The sequence below is a fragment of the Electrona antarctica genome, assembly GCF_951216825.1.
Source record: "Electrona antarctica genome assembly, chromosome: 14".
Lineage (NCBI taxonomy): Eukaryota > Metazoa > Chordata > Actinopteri > Myctophiformes > Myctophidae > Electrona > Electrona antarctica.
In genome coordinates, this window is record NC_136795.1 from 43,659,359 (window position 1) to 43,679,750 (window position 20,392).

The following is a 20,392-nucleotide window of genomic DNA, read 5'->3' on the forward strand; positions in this document are numbered from 1 at the left end:
GAGGGGGGCTAATGGGGTCGTTGTCGCATACCGTATGAAATTACCTGAACGACAGTCGTTGAGGTAAAAAAGGGTGGAGCTTAGATTTTCTTTAAAAAGGTAGGTTACAGAGGCCTAAAATTCAGTACAGCCAGTACAGTCAAGATGCCACGACTAGTGAAACGACCAGTACGCTTTGATAACTATGAAGTTGATTTTGAAGTTCTTCCGAAGAGGACGAGAAGAAGGGTGCTTGCAGAACCACCAGCAGATGAACCACCAGCAGCTGAACCTCAACCAGAAGCTGTGGCGGCACCTCCACCAGCAGCTGAACCTCAGCCAGAACCAGTTCGTTACACTGACATTGATTTGCTGCACAAGGAAGCTACCTTGATCGACTTCCAGCTGCGTATGGTTTCAGAGAACAAGCTACGCCGCTACCAGCGAAAGCAGACCAAGGCTACACAGGGCAATCTGGCCCAGTTGTGGAAGGACTTGGAAAGGAATGATCTGACCATCATGGACATGCTAACGATTGCTTCTGAAGTGAATGCCCCAGTGTGGAGATGCTAATGATGGCTTCTGAATTTAATGTCCCAGTGACCAAAATGGGACAGCACACTGCACACTGCACTGCACACAGCACAACTTTTTTCTTCTATCACTGAAACAGTGTTTTTGTAGATATGACAACTTTTTACTATATTTTTTAGTTTTAATTTTTTCTATACTTTTTTTTTGTACAAACTGCTGTTTTTCGGAAGAAAAAAAACGTTGTTTACAATGTTTCTATATTTAAATAAATTACATTACATTTGACCGTACATTTGACTCTTGTGTTATATTCTTGTGAAATATTCAGTAAAGTATTATTGTGCAATATTCAGTATATAGTTTTTTTCAGTATATAAAAGAGCTCAAAGGCTACATATTCAGTCAGACAACTCACCCCGAAAGTGAAGACAACTCACCCCGAAAGTGGCCGAAAGTGAAGACATCTCACCCCGGAAAGTGAAGACATCTCACCCCTGGTGAGTTGTCTTCACGTTCGGGGTGAGCTCACCAAAAGTGGCAAAAGGGGTGAGTTGTCTTGTTACCGGAAAGAAGTATGCCTATATATTTTTGTATTGTATACAGAGTACAATGAGTACATTTGCTTTGCAGCATGGCACATCATTAAGTATCTAGGCCTATCTGAGAAGTATCTCCATAATCAAATATACATGTACAGTTTATAGAAGATTTAAACACTCTTAGTTTTCTGATCACAGTGAGTTATTTGTCCAAAATTAACCAAGTTTTCCAACAGCTGGCATTCTGTCATTGGAAGTTGGATCAACTCCACCATCATGCTTTCCTTGAACTGGAGTGTGTTTACTGCGTTCAGAAAACATTATATTTATAGCAAAACGGATGACATAACAAAATCATAGTTTATGGTATCACGTCACCAGAAATGTCTACTAAATTGATTGTGAGTATTGTTGTTATTAGATCATAGTTTACAATATTTTAGAAGAAAAATGACAAAGGCAACACTTTGATCTGACTCTAGACAGGTGATGTTTTGAGGTTATTACTAAAAAGGAGTGCACTGCTTTAATCTTAGATACATTCATGATAGAAAGGCACATGTGTGTTAACTGGTCAGCTCTTTGTCGCATTAAATAATATACACAGTAGTTTGTTATAACTTGTTTTAATCGAGGAGAAAACACAAGTGGCACAAGAGAAGAAGGCCTGTGTGTGTGTTGATTCTACATGGTTCTCATGTGGTGTTTAAGTCCAGCCCCTTTCAGAGCGTTCAGCATCAGTCTGTGAGTGTTTACTTGAGAGAAGGAACAGCAATCTACTATCCGAGACAATAATGGCAGAAGTCGCACCAGCACCAGCACCAGCTCCGGCACCGGCCAAGGCCGCCAAGAAGAAGGCAGCAGCAGCACCCCGACCCAAGAAGACCGGCCCCAGCGTCGCTGATCTGGTCGTCAAGGCCGTGTCCGCCTCCAAGGAGCGGAGCGGTGTGTCCCTGGCTGCGGTCAAGAAGGCTCTGGTTGCCGGTGGCTACGATGTTGAGAAGAACAAGTCCCGCGTTAAGATCGCCGTCAAGAGCCTAGTCGCTAAAGGCACCCTGGTCCAGCTCAAAGGCACTGGCGCGTCTGGCTCTTTCAAGATTAGCAAGACGGCAGAAGCGGTGAATGTAAAGAAACCTGTTGCTAAGAAAGCAGTCAAAGCAAAGAAGCCTGCTGCAGCCAAGAAACCTGTAGCGGCTAAGAAGCCCAAGAAGGTGGCAGCAAAGAAGCCAGCAGCCGCCAAGAAATCGCCCAAGAAAGCCAAGAAGCCTGCCGCCAAGAAAGTAGCAGCTAAAAGCCCGAAGAAGGCCGCCAAGAGCCCCAAGAAAGTGGCTAAGAAGCCCGCAGCAGTCAAGAAAGCTCCAGCCAAGAAGGTTGCCAAACCCAAGGCAGCAAAGAAGGCCGCGCCCAAAAAGAAGTAAACTGCCTGCTCCATCTTTATACCAACAAAAGGCTCTTTTAAGAGCCGACCACATTATTTTACAAGAGTATACTATCCTCACTGTTTACGTCATGGTCACATGTGGGCACTGGAATAATAACCAGTTTATGGCTTTATATTAATTATATTTATTTTTTTCCTTAAGAGCAAAAATATGGACACTATTCAACGCATGGAATTACATTACATCAGATAAATAATACATGTCATCAGATTGATATCAAAGTTACTCACTTAATCAAATTAATACATTCAGTTAGATAACATTTTGCAAATCCCCCCCACCCCTAGTAAATATTGACATAAATATTTGTGAAGCCATCAATCACTGTTTTGCTATGGCCATGGCCACTGTTTTGTTCGAAATAGCATTTAAATTGAGTAGTGCCATTACAAATGTAATAGCAAAACAACTAAAGAGAAAAACAGTAACACGTCCACCTCATCAAATTTAAATTGTCAAGTTAGACATGTATTACCATGTGCTGTGCCTATATCTCACGAATTCATCAAATGCATATAAATAGTCATCAAGGATGACATAACATATGTCTAACAGTAGAATATCTGTACAATCAATGAACCTATGAGTATACACTATAGAGTGCTGGTCTATATAGTATATACATGCTATCGAAATAACATAGTTTAGTCTTTGCATGAATTCGTTGAGGCTAGATTTGACAAAACATTAGGAAGGGTGGGGATAATTCATCACATACATATTAATAGAATATAGAGAGTTTTAGTGCGTGTGTGTGTGTGTGTGTGTGTGTGTGTGTGTGTGTGTGTGTGTGTGTGTGTGTGTGTGTGTGTGTGTGTGTGTGTGTGTGTGTGTGTGTGTGAGAGAGAGAGAACAACACTAAATGTGACCATGGACACTTTAATACTGTACATTTTGATCATTTGCATATTGTATTGTGTAAGTTAATGTTCTATTTGTATGTTTGATATTGTTTTCTGTTATATTTTTATTTATTTTATTTGTTGCTGCTTTGGCAATACTGTAGTTACTACATTCAAGCCAATAAAGCTAATTGAATTGAATTGAGAGAGAGAGAGAGAGAGAGAGAGAGAGAGAGAGAGAGAGAGAGAGAGAGAGAGAGAGAGAGAGAGAGAGAGAGTGGTGGGGGGCGGGGTTAGTAACGCCCACGCATCTCGCTCTGCCTGTCGGGGGTTAGTAACGCCCACGCAGCTCGCTCTGCCTGTCCTCCCTTACGTCCTCCGAACACACATAAAAGCGCAAGTCTCTGAGCTCTCAAATCACTTAGTTTTCTATCTCTAACTACAGCTGAACTCAAAATGTCAGGAAGAGGTAAGGGAGGAAAAGGTCTTGGAAAAGGTGGCGCCAAGCGCCATCGCAAGGTGCTTCGTGATAACATCCAGGGAATCACCAAGCCCGCTATCCGCCGTCTGGCTCGCCGTGGCGGAGTGAAGCGTATCTCCGGTCTGATCTACGAGGAGACCCGCGGTGTCCTCAAGGTGTTCCTGGAGAACGTGATCCGTGACGCCGTCACCTACACCGAGCACGCCAAGAGAAAGACCGTGACCGCCATGGATGTTGTCTACGCTCTGAAGAGACAGGGACGCACTCTGTACGGATTCGGAGGTTAATAACGCTGTCTTGATCTACCAACAACCCAAAGGCTCTTTTAAGAGCCGCCCACACTTTCTCTACAGAGCAGATTCCATATACAATTTGTAGAACCTTTTGAAGATTTATGCTTTACTAGTCAAACAAGCAGTGTTTATCAAAATTTGTCGACAGTTAATTCTTCAGTTTCCGAAAATTCTAATACTAATACTAATTCTAAGACTTAATGTATCAAAGTTAGCAAGCTACTGACTGGTCCATTTTCTATATGGTCTAGTCCAGAGAGTGACCTTATACTGCTTTGCATAGGCAAAATAAATGTTTCTTTGGCCGACTGGTTTGGGCTGATGTCTGCTGTCTGTTGCAATCTGACAATTTTTAGTCTTTGACTAGTTCGGTGTGGACGTAGCTGAGCGTGCGTATATAACTGGTACAAACTAGACATGGGCCATTAAATTGTCTGCATTATTTAAATTTGGTGCCGGATACATTAATGACAAAGTACTATTATAAAGATAGACCTGTGCGTAATAACAACTTACAGGATCAAAGCAAAATATGCATTTATCTAAAAGTATTATTTAGGCAGTCTTTAGTATATTGGGTCCCTTATTTATAAACTACTTTGGCTGCTGTTGACGCATACAAATATAAAGTCAGCCTTATTTAGTCTCATTTTAAGCGACGGAACTCGTATCATTAATCAGTGATTTATGAAGTGTGCTTCTCAAAGACATTGGAAATTAACCTTTACATGGAAACAGTGGGTGGCTCTTAAAAGAGCCTTTGTGGGGTTTGTTAAACGAATGAAGCAGATTTATTTCTTGGCGGCTTTCTCGGTCTTCTTGGGCAGCAGAACAGCCTGGATGTTGGGCAGCACACCGCCCTGTGCGATGGTCACTCCACCCAGCAGTTTGTTAAGCTCCTCGTCGTTGCGGACGGCCAGCTGGAGGTGACGGGGGATGATACGACTCTTCTTGTTGTCACGGGCAGCGTTTCCAGCCAACTCCAGGATCTCAGCGGTCAGATACTCGAGCACCGCAGCGAGGTAGACTGGCGCTCCGGCGCCGACTCTCTTGCCATAGTTGCCTTTACGAAGCAGCCTGTGGACACGACCAACGGGGAACTGGAGCCCGGCACGGGATGAGCGGGTCTTAGCCTTCGCCCTGGTCTTTCCTCCGGTTTTCCCTCTGCCGCTCATTTTGATGTAGGTTTATTTCTGGAGTAAAATCGCGAAGAAAATAATGAGAAATGTGGTGAGGAGAGGCGCGCGAGACCTTTTATATCTTCAACAACACACAGCCTAGTATTGTCTGTATGTGAGGCTGTGCGCCCCACCAATGAATGAGAGCGTGTATGAGCTGAGCTCCCGTCCAATCAGTGCTAGTGGCGTGAATGCTCCTCCCAAGGAAGGAGTCTAGAGAGAGAGAGAGAGGGAGAGAGAGACATTCAGTCTTTATTTTACAAGGGAAATTTGTTTTGCTCAGGTCAATGCATACATTCAGGACAATACATATACAAATACAATGAAACACCCAGCATAGTATGAGTAAAATAATTCTCTCCACACATATACACTGTGTTCGTAATAATTTTGTAGGCAAACATTACTTGTAGGTAAGGTAATCACTATCCTTGTATTTAGCCTACACGTAGTGTCACATTCCATGGACCACAGTGCATAACAGTGCAAGGCACATTTTAGTTTACTCCACAATCAACACTTCTGTGCAGCAAAAAGCAAGTGTCCGAATATTGAAGACAAGATTATGTATTAAACTGCCAACGTGTTGTGTCATCTCCCTTGATACATATTCATATAGATGGATGTATATTATTTTGTATTCCAACACTCTTCTAAGCAAATGGCATTTGCTTAGCAGACACAATTTGAAAGATGAAAATTTAATTCCTGGGATTTCTTTTGTATAGTTTGTTAAGAAGGTTTGGTCTTATTTAATCTGGAATAACAATAATAATGCATCTAACTGAAAGTGTGATCAACATGCAAATCATTGAAATCAGGAGTGCCCAAAACGTAGATCGCAATCTACCAGTAAAACTGTAAATCTAATCTGCATGTCTATCAAATTGCAGGTTGAAAAGACCCTCAGCTCTGAACTCAGTAGAATCTGCACCTGGCTCGCTGATAACAAACTATCCTTACACCTGGGAAAAACTGAATCCATTCTCTTTGGATCAAATAGTAATATCAGCAAGGCAGATGGCTTCTTGGTTAGAGTGGGTGACAATATTATCACACAAAAAAAATGAAATTACCTACCTAGGTTCCATCCTGGAGGCTAATCTTTCCGGTGATAAAATGGCCACCAACGTAATACAAAAAGTCAATCAAAGAACAAGATTCCTTTACAGGATCTCCTCACTGGTCAACAAAAACACCTTGAAGACCTTAACAGGAGCCCTCATACAAGGTTTCTTTGACTATGCATGCACCTCTTGGTACCACAGCACCTCAAAGGCCCTTAAAACAAGGCTCCAGACCTCCCAAAACAAACTGGTCAGGCTCCTACTTGGCCTCACTCCCCGAACCCACCTCATCCCTGCCCACTTTGACAGGCTGGAATGGCTTAGGGTCGACGACAGAGTACAGCATCTTGCAATGGGTCTGGTCCACAAGATTCAATACACCACCAAGATACCCATGTACCTGTCTAAATACTTCCTTAATGTTAACGAAGTCCACACCCACAACACCAGAGGGAGTGCAACAAACCATGTACAACCCAGATTCGGCACAAACAAGGGACTAAATTATTTTCGCTCCTATGCCACCAAAATGTGGAACGCCCTACCAACAGTCATTAAGACATGTGAATCCCTTGAATCCTTCAAAACCGCTCTCAAAGGGCACCTACGGACGGCTGCAATTCGAAACTGGCCCCGTAAAATCTGAATCCCCCCAAACCGTCCCCCCCTTTCCCCTCTCACTGTATATGTTTATTTTCCCTTTTTACCTCCTTTATGATGAATTCCTGTTCTGTTCTTTGACTATATAGAAGTGTCTATTTGTACTTCTCTAAATGTTTTGATGAATTGAACACGGTGGACCCTCTTGTAAAAAAAGTGTAATGCTTAATTGGGTCGTCCACTCACAGTTAACAGTCTTTGTATTGAGTGTGTGCTTGAAATGTACTGTAATTCTGCAAACTGTTAATACATATCAATCAATCAATCAATCAATCAATCAATCAATCAATAACTAAATCAATCAATCAAGCAATCAATTAATCAATCAATCAATCAATCAATCAGTGTTGGCTCCTCAAAGTGGAGTGGTGGTTGAGCATGTTTCTAGTAGGTCCAACATGTGCACAGTAAAATCCTCAGTGTTAATGTATCCATTTGCAACTCTGAGAGAGCTGCATTGTGGGAGATTTGATTTATTTCCCAGTGATGTTCAGATTTGTAGGACTATTTTAGCCTGTCATTCATGCATGCCAATATATATATATCTGTCAAACAAACGTAACACCACTAATGGAGTTAAACAAACCGAGTCTGTTACAAAAGGTTGGTGTGGTTGAGACCTATGTTGAAATAGTGATTGAGTTTGTATGTGTCAGGTTTTATTATGTGGATTATGTATGTCACTGATCCTCCCTGGGTTATTCACATTACTGTAGAAGCTGTGATTAACACCACAGCAGATGACGTTACAACACCAGAGGGAGTTCAACAAACATGCGTGTGCGTGCGTGTCTGTGTGAATGAATTAATGAATGAATAAATATGTTATCTCCGTGTCCGGACAATTTCTTCACCCATCCCACATGGGATTATCAGTCACACACAGCAATTAAAACAATAACAAAAAAACAAAACAAAACAACCAGATCATTACAAACAGTAGTAGTAAACCCACACAGACCTTTTTAGTACATGAAATATATAACCTATAAAAATCTATAAAACAGTTCATATATAAGTTAATTTAGTTATACGTCACCCTTCACCATGCCCTGTAAAGATACTCTGAAAACAATACTACTCTCAGAGCATGATACAGAGGACAACATAAAATTGATTTTGTTCTCCACCTCGTTCAGATCACAGTATTCACATATCCTGTCCTCCTCAACAATATTTACAATTACATTACAATTCAGGCATTTAGCAGACGCTCTTAATCCAGATCGATTTACATTAAGCAAGAACAGATCACAACATAAAAAGTATAGTTATCATGAAACATGCGTAAACTAAGAACGTAACAGTGGAATATCTATATAATTAAACTATGCATATAAACTATACGTATATAGTATAAAGTGCTATGACTACATAAAATTCAATTCTAGTGCTGTCTATGTAACATGCTAAGTCTACAAAAAGTTCTATCTAAGTGGCTAGGGCAAGTGCTTTAAAAATACACATTGCTGAAGCCTGGAATTGAACCTGAGACCACTGGCGCTCTCATCATTCAACTTTGGCCGCACCTTATGCCCACCACTACACCGGTCAAGGTCTACTGTGACATGGACACAGCTGGAGGGAAGTGGACAGTCATCCAGAGAAGAGTGGACGGCACTGTGAACTTCTACAGACCCTGGGCTCAGTACCAAGCTGGGTTTGGAGACGCATCAGGCGAGTACTGGCTGGGACTGGAGAACATGCATACCCTCACCAACAACAAAATCAAGTATAAGCTGAGGGTGGACATTGAGGACTTTGAGGGAAACACAGCGTTTGCCTCTTACTCCTCTTTCTCTGTGTGTTCTGAGGCTGACGGCTACAAGCTGCAGGTTGCTGGCTACAGTGACGGAGGAGCAGGAGACTCACTGACCTATCACAATGGTGGGCCAAAATGAGTTTTCTTCGACGGGTGGCTGGCATCTCCCTTAGAGATAGGGTGAGAAGTTCAGTCACACGAGAGAGACTCGGAGTAGAACCGCTGCTCCTTCGCCTGGAAAAGAGCCGGCTGAGGTGGTTCGGGCATCTGGTTAGGATGCCTCTTGGGCGCCTCCCTAGGGAGGTTCTCGACGCACGGCCCACTGGGAGGAAATCCCGGGGCAGACCAAGGTGCAGTTGGAGGAAACACATCGACTCACTGGCCTGGGAACGTCTCGGAATCCCCCAGGAGGAAGTCACTAATGTTGCTCTGGAGAGGGAAGTCTGGAGCACATGGTGGAGCTGTTGCCCCCGCGACCCGACTACGGATAAGCGGTTGAAGATGGATGGATGGATGGATGCCCAGCTTTGTGTGTCTGTGTGAACCCCATTAAGATGATTTGATTGGCTGAGCACTGCTGCATGATGATAAGAGCGCGTTTAATCCTAAACCGGTTCAGTTATTTTTGTTTTTTAGTCCATGAGCCAGAGCTCCAAAATTGAAACGTTAATTATGAATTGAGTGGGCAAACCCATACCTATATTAGATTGTTATCACCATTAAACTTCCCCAATTGAGTACTTACACGAAGACAATGATTTATTGAATTACACATTTTACATGTTTAAATATGCAAATGAGACACACACACACACACACACACACACACACACACACACACACACACACACACACACACACACACACACACACACACACACACACACACACACACACACACACACACACACACACACACACACACACACACACAGAGGCAATCATTAGCAATATACTATTCAGTTTGGTATAGTGACAGTCTATATAAGAAGACCCACACAAGTCAGAGACCTCACTCATCCCAGCTATGATTAGCATCTATGAAATGCACATTTCATGCCATAGAAATATCATCTCGGATTGATAGCGGATCAATATAATATGTCTATTATCATGATAAATGCCTAGTAGTAGTCTATTTTAGTGGGACAATATATCAGGCAGGCGGGAGAACATTATACAGAAACAAAGACAGTGTGAGACACCTCCCACTCTGCGTCACATGAGCAGTGCCAGCATAAGCCAATCAACTGCTGGGAGTTGCATACGTCATTTGCATAGGCTTGCTATAAATATTGGTGCAACGCCACGAACAGATCACTTTTTAGTTATTTTCTTCAACACACAGAAAACGATGCCTGAAGTAGCGAAACCAGCGCCCAAGAAGGGCTCCAAGAAAGCCGTCGCCAAGACCGCAGCAAAGGGCGGCAAGAAGCGCAGAAAGTCCAGGAAGGAGAGCTATGCCATCTACATATACAAGGTCCTGAAGCAGGTCCACCCTGACACCGGTGTCTCTTCCAAGGCCATGGGCATCATGAACTCCTTCGTCAACGACATCTTTGAGCGCATCGCCGGTGAAGCCTCCAAACTGGCTCACTACAACAAGCGCTCCACCATCTCATCCAGGGAGATTCAGACCGCCGTCCGCCTGCTGCTCCCCGGTGAGCTGGCCAAGCACGCCGTGTCTGAAGGCACCAAGGCTGTGACCAAGTACACCAGCTCCAAGTAAACTGATCTGTCTGCTCTAAACACAACGGTCCTTTTAAGGACCACCCATCTTCTCCAACAAAGCGTTTATCCTCCTAACATAATGACCAACTATTACAGCCCCTGAGATCTAAATCAGTTTGTCCAGTTGGGCTATCGAACATTTATGTGAATTTCTGTGGTCACAGATGACATTAAACTTTCATATTGGGCAATACTTTCAGTTAATCATTTTCATATGCAACTACGTATATACGTATGTATGATCTACGTACGTTAGAGAAGCTTTATATTACACTAGTCTAGCTCCACTAAGACGGTAAATTAATTGTATTCTTATGATCCAAACAATTTATAAACATTACTAAAATGTGTATTTTGTTCCAAGTTGTGAATACATGATTATTTGTAGGTGCACCTGTATTCTATCATGAACTCATGATATAGATTAATAAAGACACGGGGACGGCATTATAGTACCATTATGAATATGGGGATATGTAGGTGTGATGGCGACAGCAGTAAGCATATGGCACACAGGGTCAATTCAAAAACTGAATACAAACGTGACTTTAAAGCATATAGGCCCTAGCAATGTTTACAGTGACAATAGAGCGCACGAGTGGGAAAAGAAACGGGATTCAATTACACAGCAGTGTAGGCTTATTTCAACAGGTACTTTTAACTTTTTCCATGTCATACGAAATATATGCCTACAGCAATACATTATCAGTTTGCAACGGAAACTAGTATTCCATAGTATTTATTTGCACAGCAACCCCAGTGCAGTAGGCTACGGCATTTGTAAGAGTTCCCCTCCAATCGGTGCCAGTGATGCATGATACCTCCCCAAACAAGGCGGTACAATGACCACTGACCAATCAGAGGACGACGGCGTCTCTGAGGCGCTAATAAAATCAGCAGTTTTCAGTGCACTAAGCATTCTATTCCCAACTTCTTTAGAAGACAACACTATACAATGGCAAGAACCAAGCAGACCGCTCGTAAGTCCACCGGTGGCAAAGCGCCCAGGAAGCAGCTCGCCACCAAGGCAGCGCGTAAGAGCGCGCCGGCAACTGGTGGAGTGAAGAAGCCTCACCGTTACAGGCCCGGTACAGTGGCTCTGAGGGAGATCCGTCGTTACCAGAAATCCACCGAGCTGCTGATCCGCAAGCTGCCCTTCCAGCGCCTGGTGAGGGAGATCGCCCAGGACTTCAAGACCGACCTGCGCTTCCAGAGCTCCGCCGTCATGGCTCTCCAGGAGTCTGCCGAGGCTTATCTGGTCGGTCTGTTTGAAGACACCAACCTGTGCGCCATTCACGCCAAGAGGGTGACCATCATGCCCAAAGACATCCAGCTGGCCCGTCGTATCCGCGGAGAACGTGCTTAGACTATCTGTTACAACCCCAAAACGGCTCTTTTAAGAGCCACCAAATGTGTTATTTGAAGAGATCATTCCTTTCAATAGTATAGATTGACAATAAGCCAATAATTACTGATTATATCTTTCATTTATTAGTCATTAGCTTAACAGTCAACGTGTTGCATTGTTTGTCTACAGATATCAGAGCCTATATTTAACAGCCATAATGACATATGCTACAATAACATGCTTTTAGCCAGTTATGTAGAGATATTAGTGAATATTTTTGATTAATTACTATATATAAATAATATGGAGGCTTTTGGTACCGTCTTACTGATCTGATTTACTAATCAGTAATGTGTCTAACTGAAATAATTGGATTTAATGTTTGATTTAAATCACCTCAATCACTCACATTGACACATTCAGCTCCACCCTGATGCTTCACACCAAAACCAGCAGCTATTCATAGTCCTGGAATGAGACTCTACTGTACAAAGCAAGTGTAGAGAGGAGAGCTTTGGTGTAAATATAATCTGCATGTCTATCAGCGTTTGCTTCTCAAAGTGGAGGTGGGGGTTGAGCGTTGAACATGTTTCTAGTATTGGGGGAGATTTATTTTAATTGTTGTGTGTTAAATGGGTTGTCTAAATTCAGTTGTGTTTTAGACTCTTAACTCACATGTGCACAGTAGTGGGAGATTTATTTTCCAGTTATGTTCAGGGTTTAGGACTAAAACCTAAATTCTCCTTATTCTTCTTTCTTAATATTCATGCCAATATTTATTTATCAAACAAATGTAACACCAATACAGGAGCTAAAATAACTGAGTCTGGTACAATAGTTTGGTGTGGCATTGTTGTAATATTGATTGAGTTAACATGTGCCAGGTTTTAGCATGTGCATTTTGTCAATGATGGCCCGTCTCTGGGAGGAAACACTAAAATAAAGTACATTTGGGTGACTATTATTGCTTGGCAATGGGACATTTGCTTTTAATGAAAAGCATGTACAGCCAGGTTGATGTTTTTCTATATACTGTAGAAGAGTGATAAACAAATGTCTTGTGTTGGGTGACATTGTGAGAAGACTGTAATAGTTCAGTAAAACAGAGAGCGTGTGTGTGTGTGTGTGTGTGTGTGTGTGTGTGTGTGTGTGTGTGTGTGTGTGTGTGTCAGTGTTTTTCATGACTCCATTTGTTCTAAATAACACAATGAGGTGGGCTACTATGAAAGGCAAAGCCATTTTTATTTCAACAAGGCAATTCAATGTGCTTTACACAGAACATGCTTTACACAGAACATCAAGCAATCGCAATTTGTGAAATGGCACTAGGGAAGAAATATTCCTATATATGTTTTATTTTATTTATACAGAATACAATGATGAGTTAATCATATGCTTTGCCTATTGGCGCACAATATATGTCCAAAATTAACCACAACAGCTGGCATTCTGTCATTGGAAGTTGAGATCAACTCCACCATCATGCTTTCCTTGAACTGGAGTGTGTTTACTGTGGTCAGAAAACATTATATTTATAGCAAAACGGATGACATAACAAAATCATAGTTTATGGTATCGCGTCACCAGGAATGTATGCTAAATTGATTGTGAGTATTGTTCACAATCAATGTTATTACAACATAGTTTACAATGTTTTAGAAGAAAAATGACAAAGGCAACACTGATCTGACTGCAGATGGGTGATGTTTTGAGGTTATTACTAAAAAGGAGTGCACTGCTTTCATCTTAGGTATATTCATGACAGAAAGGCACGTGTGTATTAACTGGTTAGCTCTTTGTCGCATTAAATAATATACACAGTAGTTTGTTATAACTTGTTTTAATCGAGGAGAAAACACAAGTGGCACAAGAGAGAAGAGGGCCTGTGTGTGTGTTGACTCTACATGGTTCTCATGTGGTGTTTAAGTCCAGCCCCTTCAGGGCGTTCAGCATCAGTCTGTGAGAGTTTACTTTAGAGAAGGAACAGCAAGCTACTATCCGAGACAATAATGGCAGAAGTCGCACCAGCACCAGCTCCGGCACCGGCCAAGGCCGCCAAGAAGAAGGCAGCAGCAGCACCCCGACCCAAGAAGACCGGCCCCAGCGTCGCTGATCTGGTCGTCAAGGCCGTGTCCGCCTCCAAGGAGCGGAGCGGTGTGTCCCTGGCTGCGGTCAAGAAGGCTCTGGCTGCCGGTGAACAAGTTTAACACGAAATCAGATCAAAACGAAATCGCGCATCCGTCGTCCTAGTAACGGCTGATGTTCCATTGTGGTCCTACACGGACCCCACACTACGTAGCTGTCCTCGTCAATGCCAATTTAAACAAAACATACCGATCTGATTCTCGTTTGGATTAAGAAGCGTCGGGGAGACGGACGGACACTCACATTGCGTTGTGGTTGCACACCCTTTAGCCCTGTGTTTTGTTGTTGTGATTGTTGTTGAGAAACAGGAAGACACTCGCCTTCTTCCTGTGACTGTCTATGTACAACAATTCGTTTTATAAATGCAACTATAAGTAAACATGTGTCACATACATTAACAATGCAGCCCATGTAATGCGTCAATATAAACGCATCGATGAAAGAAATACATACCGTAAATAAATGAACGTTTGTTTCTGACGGGGTTCGAACTCCTCCGTTTTTCGGCATAAAGTTTCCCAGTCATGGAACTACTACAGTGAGCCATTCTAGCCATAACATTTTGTAATGAAAATCAAATCATAGTTTATAAAAGCAGCCACCACAACTCAAAACGAACATGGGGAACTAGATTAACTTGAAATCTCATTAATCACACCGATTTCCAAAACGGCTGTTTAATAGTCCTACAGATTTGTTTCTAACGTCTCTCACCATCATCACCTATACGTTCACCTTATGGTCATTATGTTATAGGCCTACAGGCTACATAGAAATAGTAAATGCATGATATGTTAAATTAACAATCTGTTTATAACATGACCTAAATATGCCCAAAAGCCACATTAAACTGACCCAAGTCACGCCAGTCAATGTACGTGCTCCAAATTATCAAAGCTAATGGTGCTAATATTTCACACACAATATTCAGCCCATTTAAAGCGTCAAAATAAACGCATCAACGGATGACTGAATAAATAAATAACTGTCAGCATCTCACAGGATTCGAACTCCTCCCAATGTCAAAAGGAGCACACCAGTCTGAAGCATAGCCCTGTGTGCCATTTGGGGCACTCTATCTATGAACAGTAGATAACTTATAGAGTACAAATCCAGTTAACACAACTCAAAACAACAGAAATGGGACCTAGATTAACTTGAGAATGATGTCATTCATCACACTGATTTCCAATACGGCTGTTTAATACAGATTTCTTAATATCACCATCATCATATATTATTCATCATGTCATCCTGTATAGGCTACTTAGAAATAGTAAATATGAGCAGGTAGATTAACAGTTTGTTTATAACATGACCTATACTGAGGGAGCTTTTCAGACAGTGTCTGAAAAGCTCCCTCATTAATATACACTGACGTGACTTGACTTGACCAGACAATGTGCTACAAATGTAAGCTAATGTGTCACACACTAACCATTCAGCCCCAGTCATTTAAAGCATCAAAATAAATGCATCATGAATATGGTCTTCCTCATCACTGTAGGCCTACTATCATTTTTGTACAACCCAAAGGCTCTTTTCAGAGCCACCCACACTTTCTTTCAATATTTATTCAACTAAGTTTCATGATCAATGGGGCCGAACTACTTATATGTAACCCGTTCTCAACAGTGATATCAACGTGCATTATAGTAGTAATGGATGAATTCATGACAGAGGTGGCAGTGCATATTTAGGTGAGGCGACTTTGAGACAAGCTTAGTTATGGAGCCTCACACAGGACTCAAGTTAACATTATTGGGATATAACATAAAAGGAGTCAATCTAAATATGAAAGGTTGTGATTCTCTGGGTCAGGATGTATTTTTCCCCCTAGCAATGCTGATTAATAGCACCAACATCACTTTAACCACTTGAACCATATTTTCAAATTATTTTAAGAATAGCAAGCAGATCTACAAGATCACAGAGTCGCAGTCTTGCAGTATTGTTATATGTCGAGCCTTTAGTGTGTGTGTAAACACAAACTTTGACTCCTAACACAAACATGAAATGCCATTGACAATGAATGGCCAGTTCTGAGTGTTTGTGTTAACACAAACATTGAAGACGAGGACATGTCTTCATGTGAAATTGTGATTGGTCAGAATGAGATGATGTAAAATAACGTATGATGATAGGGCACTTATCACTTCACACGGGTGTGATTTTTGTTTGCATTGTATTCTGTATTCTACTGTCATTTCACAAATATGCTTGGTGTTCTATGTGAAGCACATTTAATTGCCTTGTTGAAATAAAATTGGCTTAATGAGCCATGACAAAAAAAGTGTGATTATTACTGCTGAACTAATAATAATTGCCTGTGAATGGGTGTCTGAGATAATTAATAGTAAGGAGCATGCACAGGTATCACGCACGCACACGCATACACACACAGTTTACTGACTTATTATAGCCTTCACACAATGCCACTCCAATAATATACAGTATTTGTATTGTGTTGTGTTTGTATTGTGATATGTATCTCCCATGAGTCTGAAATAAAGATTGAATATACACTGCATTAGTTCAACCCTCCCATAGTAACAATTTGAGGATTTTACTGTGCACATGTTGGACAAATTTAAAATAAATGCACATTTTAACACAACTTTGAACATTCCCCCCAACATACTAGAAAACATGCTCAGCCCCAACCTCAACTCATTCCAGGACTATGAAGTAACTGCTGGTTTTGGTGTGAACAGTGAAGCATAACACAAGCATTCAAAACAATGGAACAATGCATCCCCTCCCCCACAGGGTGGAGCTGAATTATTAACGCACTATTAACGGTCTCTACTCTAAAGTTACAGCATTTTTTGCAACTGTATTGCACACTATGAAATTGAGTATGTACCAAGGATAATTTACCAATATAAAGCGCACTTTAAGGGCATCGCTATTACGCTTCCTAGTTCAAATCATAAGACATACTTGTGTGTGTTGAATGTGTTCCCTGTCACAGTCTGACCATTATGTCTGCATTAACAGCACAGTGTGTGTTATTACTTAATTTATTTGTTCAGTTGTCATTTAAAGTAGGCCTAAGTAATACAATTACCCTACACTTCTGTGTAATAGGTAGTTTTATTTGTGGGCTCAATTGTCCCTGTAAACATGTGGGGGCTAAATATATGTATGGTAAATGTAAAATATCCACTGTTTTAATTGATCCTGTGTACCATGCTTACATCTATAGCAGCATGAGCATTTCAATCACAATGATAGATGTATTCACAACTTCGAAAATACAGCACCTTAATTAATGGTGGATGATAACATTGGCTGTACGTAGCTTTTAATTGAAGCTATATGCACTTGAAATGTGAATCTACATGTTCACAAGCTCCTCTAAAGTTCATAAACATTAGACCCGATTTAAAGGAATCATTGATGCTTATGAATTAAACAATGTCGATTACGTATTGCACAATGTATGCCTCTGATCACTGTATTCACATTCATGTCAGATGAAACTGGCTTAGCTGACAACACTCTAATATCCTTGTGTATAGTATTAGGATGAACTCTTTCTTGGAAAAGATGGGTGGTCCTTAAAAGGACCTTATTATGTAGATGGCGTAGCTCTCCTTCCTGCGCTTCTTGCCGCCCTTCGCAGCGGTCTTGGTGACGGCTTTCTTGGAGCCCTTCTTGGGCGCTGGTTTTGCTACTTCAGGCATGTTTCTCTCTCAGTGATTGAAGAAAATAAGTGAACTGTGTTTCGGCGTTGCACCAGTATTTATACTAGCAAGGCTATGCAAATGAAGTGTGCGACTCCCAGTATATGATTGGCTTCTTCTGCCACTGCTCATGTGACCCACAGAGGGAGGAGACATTGATTGATTGATTGACAGTTTGTCAACAGTTTGCAGAATTACAGTACATTTCAAGCACAACTCAATACAAATAATGTTCTCCCATCCGTCTGATCTACTGTCGCTAAAATACAGACTAGGGTAAATGAGTAAATCTTCTATTCCACGCTCCAAATTTAATACAATTATAACCCACGTTCTAATCTCTCAATGCATTTATATAATCTAGTAGTCAGTCCACTAAAAGACTATTTGCTTGCCCTGAACCACTTTGTACCATTGCTGTGATGAGTGAGGTAATTTGACTTCAAGCAGACCTTGTTTGATTTAAATATGTATTAACAGTTTGCAGAATTACAGTATATTTCAACTCAATACAAAGACTGTTAACTGTGAGTGGACGACCCAATACAGCATTACACTTGTTTAATAGAGCGTCCACCTTGTTCAATTCATCAAAAATATTTAGATACCTACCAATACCCCTTTATTATAGCCAGAGAACAGAACAGGAATTCATCATAAAGGAGGTAAAGAGGTAAAAATGGGAAGACTAGCAGTAAGGGCGGTGGTAAAATGGAGCTGTTTTGTTAAAACTATTAAATGCCTGGTTCTAAATTGTAATACAGATGATCGAACGATAGAGCATTTGCTAGTAGACTGCCAGAGGTCATTTGTAAATGGTACCACATTGGCTTCTCAGACACTTTGCCATGCATATTTAGTCTCATGTTTGAAAACAAATCTAACCTATCTTGTCATATTTATTATTTCTGAGCAGCCTGTATAACAATGACTATAGGCCAATGGTGAATTTAGGTGATGATGGTTGGAGATATGCAACCAATCTGTAGGCTATTAAACAGTAGTGTTGGAAATAAATGTGCCTGTGGTGAATGAGATCTCACCTTAATCTAGGTCCCATGTCCCATTTTTGTAATGGCTGCACGGTTTTATACTCTATCATTTGAATATGATTGCACAATATTGTTGCTAGGAATGACGTCCTGTATTACGCTCCAGGTCTAGGAAACGTTATGCTGCCAAAGGGAGGGGTTCGAATCCCGTCAGAAACAGACATTTATTTATTTATTTATTTATTCATTCATTCATGTATTACTTTATTCATTCATTCATTCATTTATTTGGACGCATTACATGGGCTGCATGCTATATATACTCCAATGGCGATAGTTACATTTCTAAAGCATAGGATATGTTTTGTTGTTGGAGATACAGTCACAGGAAGGAGACGAGGTTGTCTTCCTGTTTAATGACAACAAAACATAGGCTACGGCTAAGGTGGCTCACTTCCACAACGCAATAATGTGAGTGTCCGTCTGCCCAAGAATCGGATCGGATAACGGATTGGGTATGTTTTGGCATTGTGACAGGCATTTGCGAGGACAGCTACGCATTATGTCGCCGTTAGAACATCAGCTCGTTGCTACGGCGACGGATGACGGATTTCGTCTTGATCTGATTTCGTCAAAAAATAACACACCGGTGGCTACGATGTTGAGAAGAACAAGTCCCGCGTTAAGATCGCCGTCAAGAGCCTAGTCGCTAAAGGCACCCTGGTCCAGCTCAAAGGCACCGGGGCTTCTGGCTCTTTCAAGATTAGCAAGACTGCAGAAGCGGTGAAAGTAAAGAAACCTGTTGCTAAGAAAGCAGTCAAAGCAAAGAAGCCTGCTGCAGCCAAGAAACCCGTAGCGGCTAAGAAGCCCAAGAAGGTGGCAGCAAAGAAGCCCGCAGCAGCAAAGAAATCTCCCAAGAAAGCCAAGAAGCCTGCCGCCAAGAAAGTAGCAGCTAAAAGCCCGAAGAAGGCCGCCAAGAGCCCCAAGAAAGTGGCTAAGAAGCCCGCAGCAGCCAAGAAAGCTCCACCCAAGAAGGTTGCCAAACCCAAGGCGGCAAAGAAGGCAGCTCCCAAAAAGAAGTAAACTATCTGTACCAACTTTATACCCACAAAAAGGCTCTTTTAAGAGCCAACCACATTATTTTATGAGAGTATCCTCTTCACACTATCACTATTCTACACTGGGATAATAACCAGCTTATGCCTCTGTTCCTTGATAAATTACCACACAAATAAATGTCTTTAACAAAGTGTAGTAAAGACATCACACACGTGGGGCGCTTGCTAAAATATCATCATGTATTAAGTTGAAACATGCATTTTGACTGGTCTGAGCCCCGCCTTTTCCCCCCTGCTCCTATGAGACAAAGTGTGGTCATTTAAGCCTTGAATCAATCAATATAATAGTCGACATAATATAGTTCAAAACATTTTTGTAATAAATATTAACCACTTCTACATCGTCTACACTTAATTGTGTGCAGTAAATGGGAAATGTCACACTAGTGACTACTGTGGCAGCGGTGGCCGAACGGATTGCAGAGTGGTCTTGATACCGGAAGATCGCCAGTTCAAATCAGCGGTCCGACACGTTAAAATTACCACCGCTGAAGTGCCATTGAGCAACTCATTGCTAATGTAACCAAAACGAACAAGGGAGGAGTGTGTGTGTGGGGGTGGGGGTGGAGAGTGTTGGCCACACCCACACAAC

At 41.6% G+C, this 20,392-nt stretch overlaps 5 protein-coding genes across 7 annotated transcripts; 4 read left to right on the plus strand and 1 right to left on the minus strand.

Moving 5' to 3' along the window:
• Positions 1 to 1,823: 1,823 nt before the first annotated feature.
• On the plus strand, positions 1,824 to 19,765 carry LOC306937430 (histone H1-like; the record flags this gene model as incomplete). 3 transcript variants are annotated; one of them, XM_079521172.1, is made up of 2 exons in its annotated part: positions 1,824 to 2,377; positions 19,583 to 19,765. In XM_079521172.1, exons 1-2 carry the CDS (start codon positions 1,847 to 1,849, stop codon positions 19,763 to 19,765), a joined length of 714 nt encoding a protein of 237 aa, XP_079377298.1. In that variant the 5' UTR covers positions 1,824 to 1,846. The 3 variants fall into 3 exon arrangements, with proteins under 3 accessions (XP_079377298.1, XP_079377299.1, XP_079377300.1); XM_079521173.1 differs by having other exon boundaries at positions 19,625 to 19,765; XM_079521174.1 differs by having other exon boundaries at positions 19,631 to 19,765.
• LOC306937434 (histone H4) lies at positions 3,793 to 4,104 on the plus strand (the record flags this gene model as incomplete). Its single annotated transcript, XM_079521178.1, has 1 exon — positions 3,793 to 4,104. The coding sequence occupies one exon, from the start codon at positions 3,793 to 3,795 to the stop codon at positions 4,102 to 4,104; it is 312 nt and encodes a 103-aa protein (XP_079377304.1).
• LOC306937432 (histone H2A-like) lies at positions 4,902 to 5,285 on the minus strand (the record flags this gene model as incomplete). Its single annotated transcript, XM_079521176.1, has 1 exon — positions 4,902 to 5,285. One exon carries the CDS (start codon positions 5,283 to 5,285, stop codon positions 4,902 to 4,904), a length of 384 nt encoding a protein of 127 aa, XP_079377302.1.
• LOC306937433 (histone H2B-like) lies at positions 10,132 to 10,506 on the plus strand (the record flags this gene model as incomplete). Its single annotated transcript, XM_079521177.1, has 1 exon — positions 10,132 to 10,506. The coding sequence occupies one exon, from the start codon at positions 10,132 to 10,134 to the stop codon at positions 10,504 to 10,506; it is 375 nt and encodes a 124-aa protein (XP_079377303.1).
• LOC306937431 (histone H3.2-like) lies at positions 11,464 to 11,874 on the plus strand (the record flags this gene model as incomplete). The annotated part of the gene is made up of 1 exon (XM_079521175.1): positions 11,464 to 11,874. The coding sequence occupies one exon, from the start codon at positions 11,464 to 11,466 to the stop codon at positions 11,872 to 11,874; it is 411 nt and encodes a 136-aa protein (XP_079377301.1).
• Positions 19,766 to 20,392: the final 627 nt, after the last annotated feature.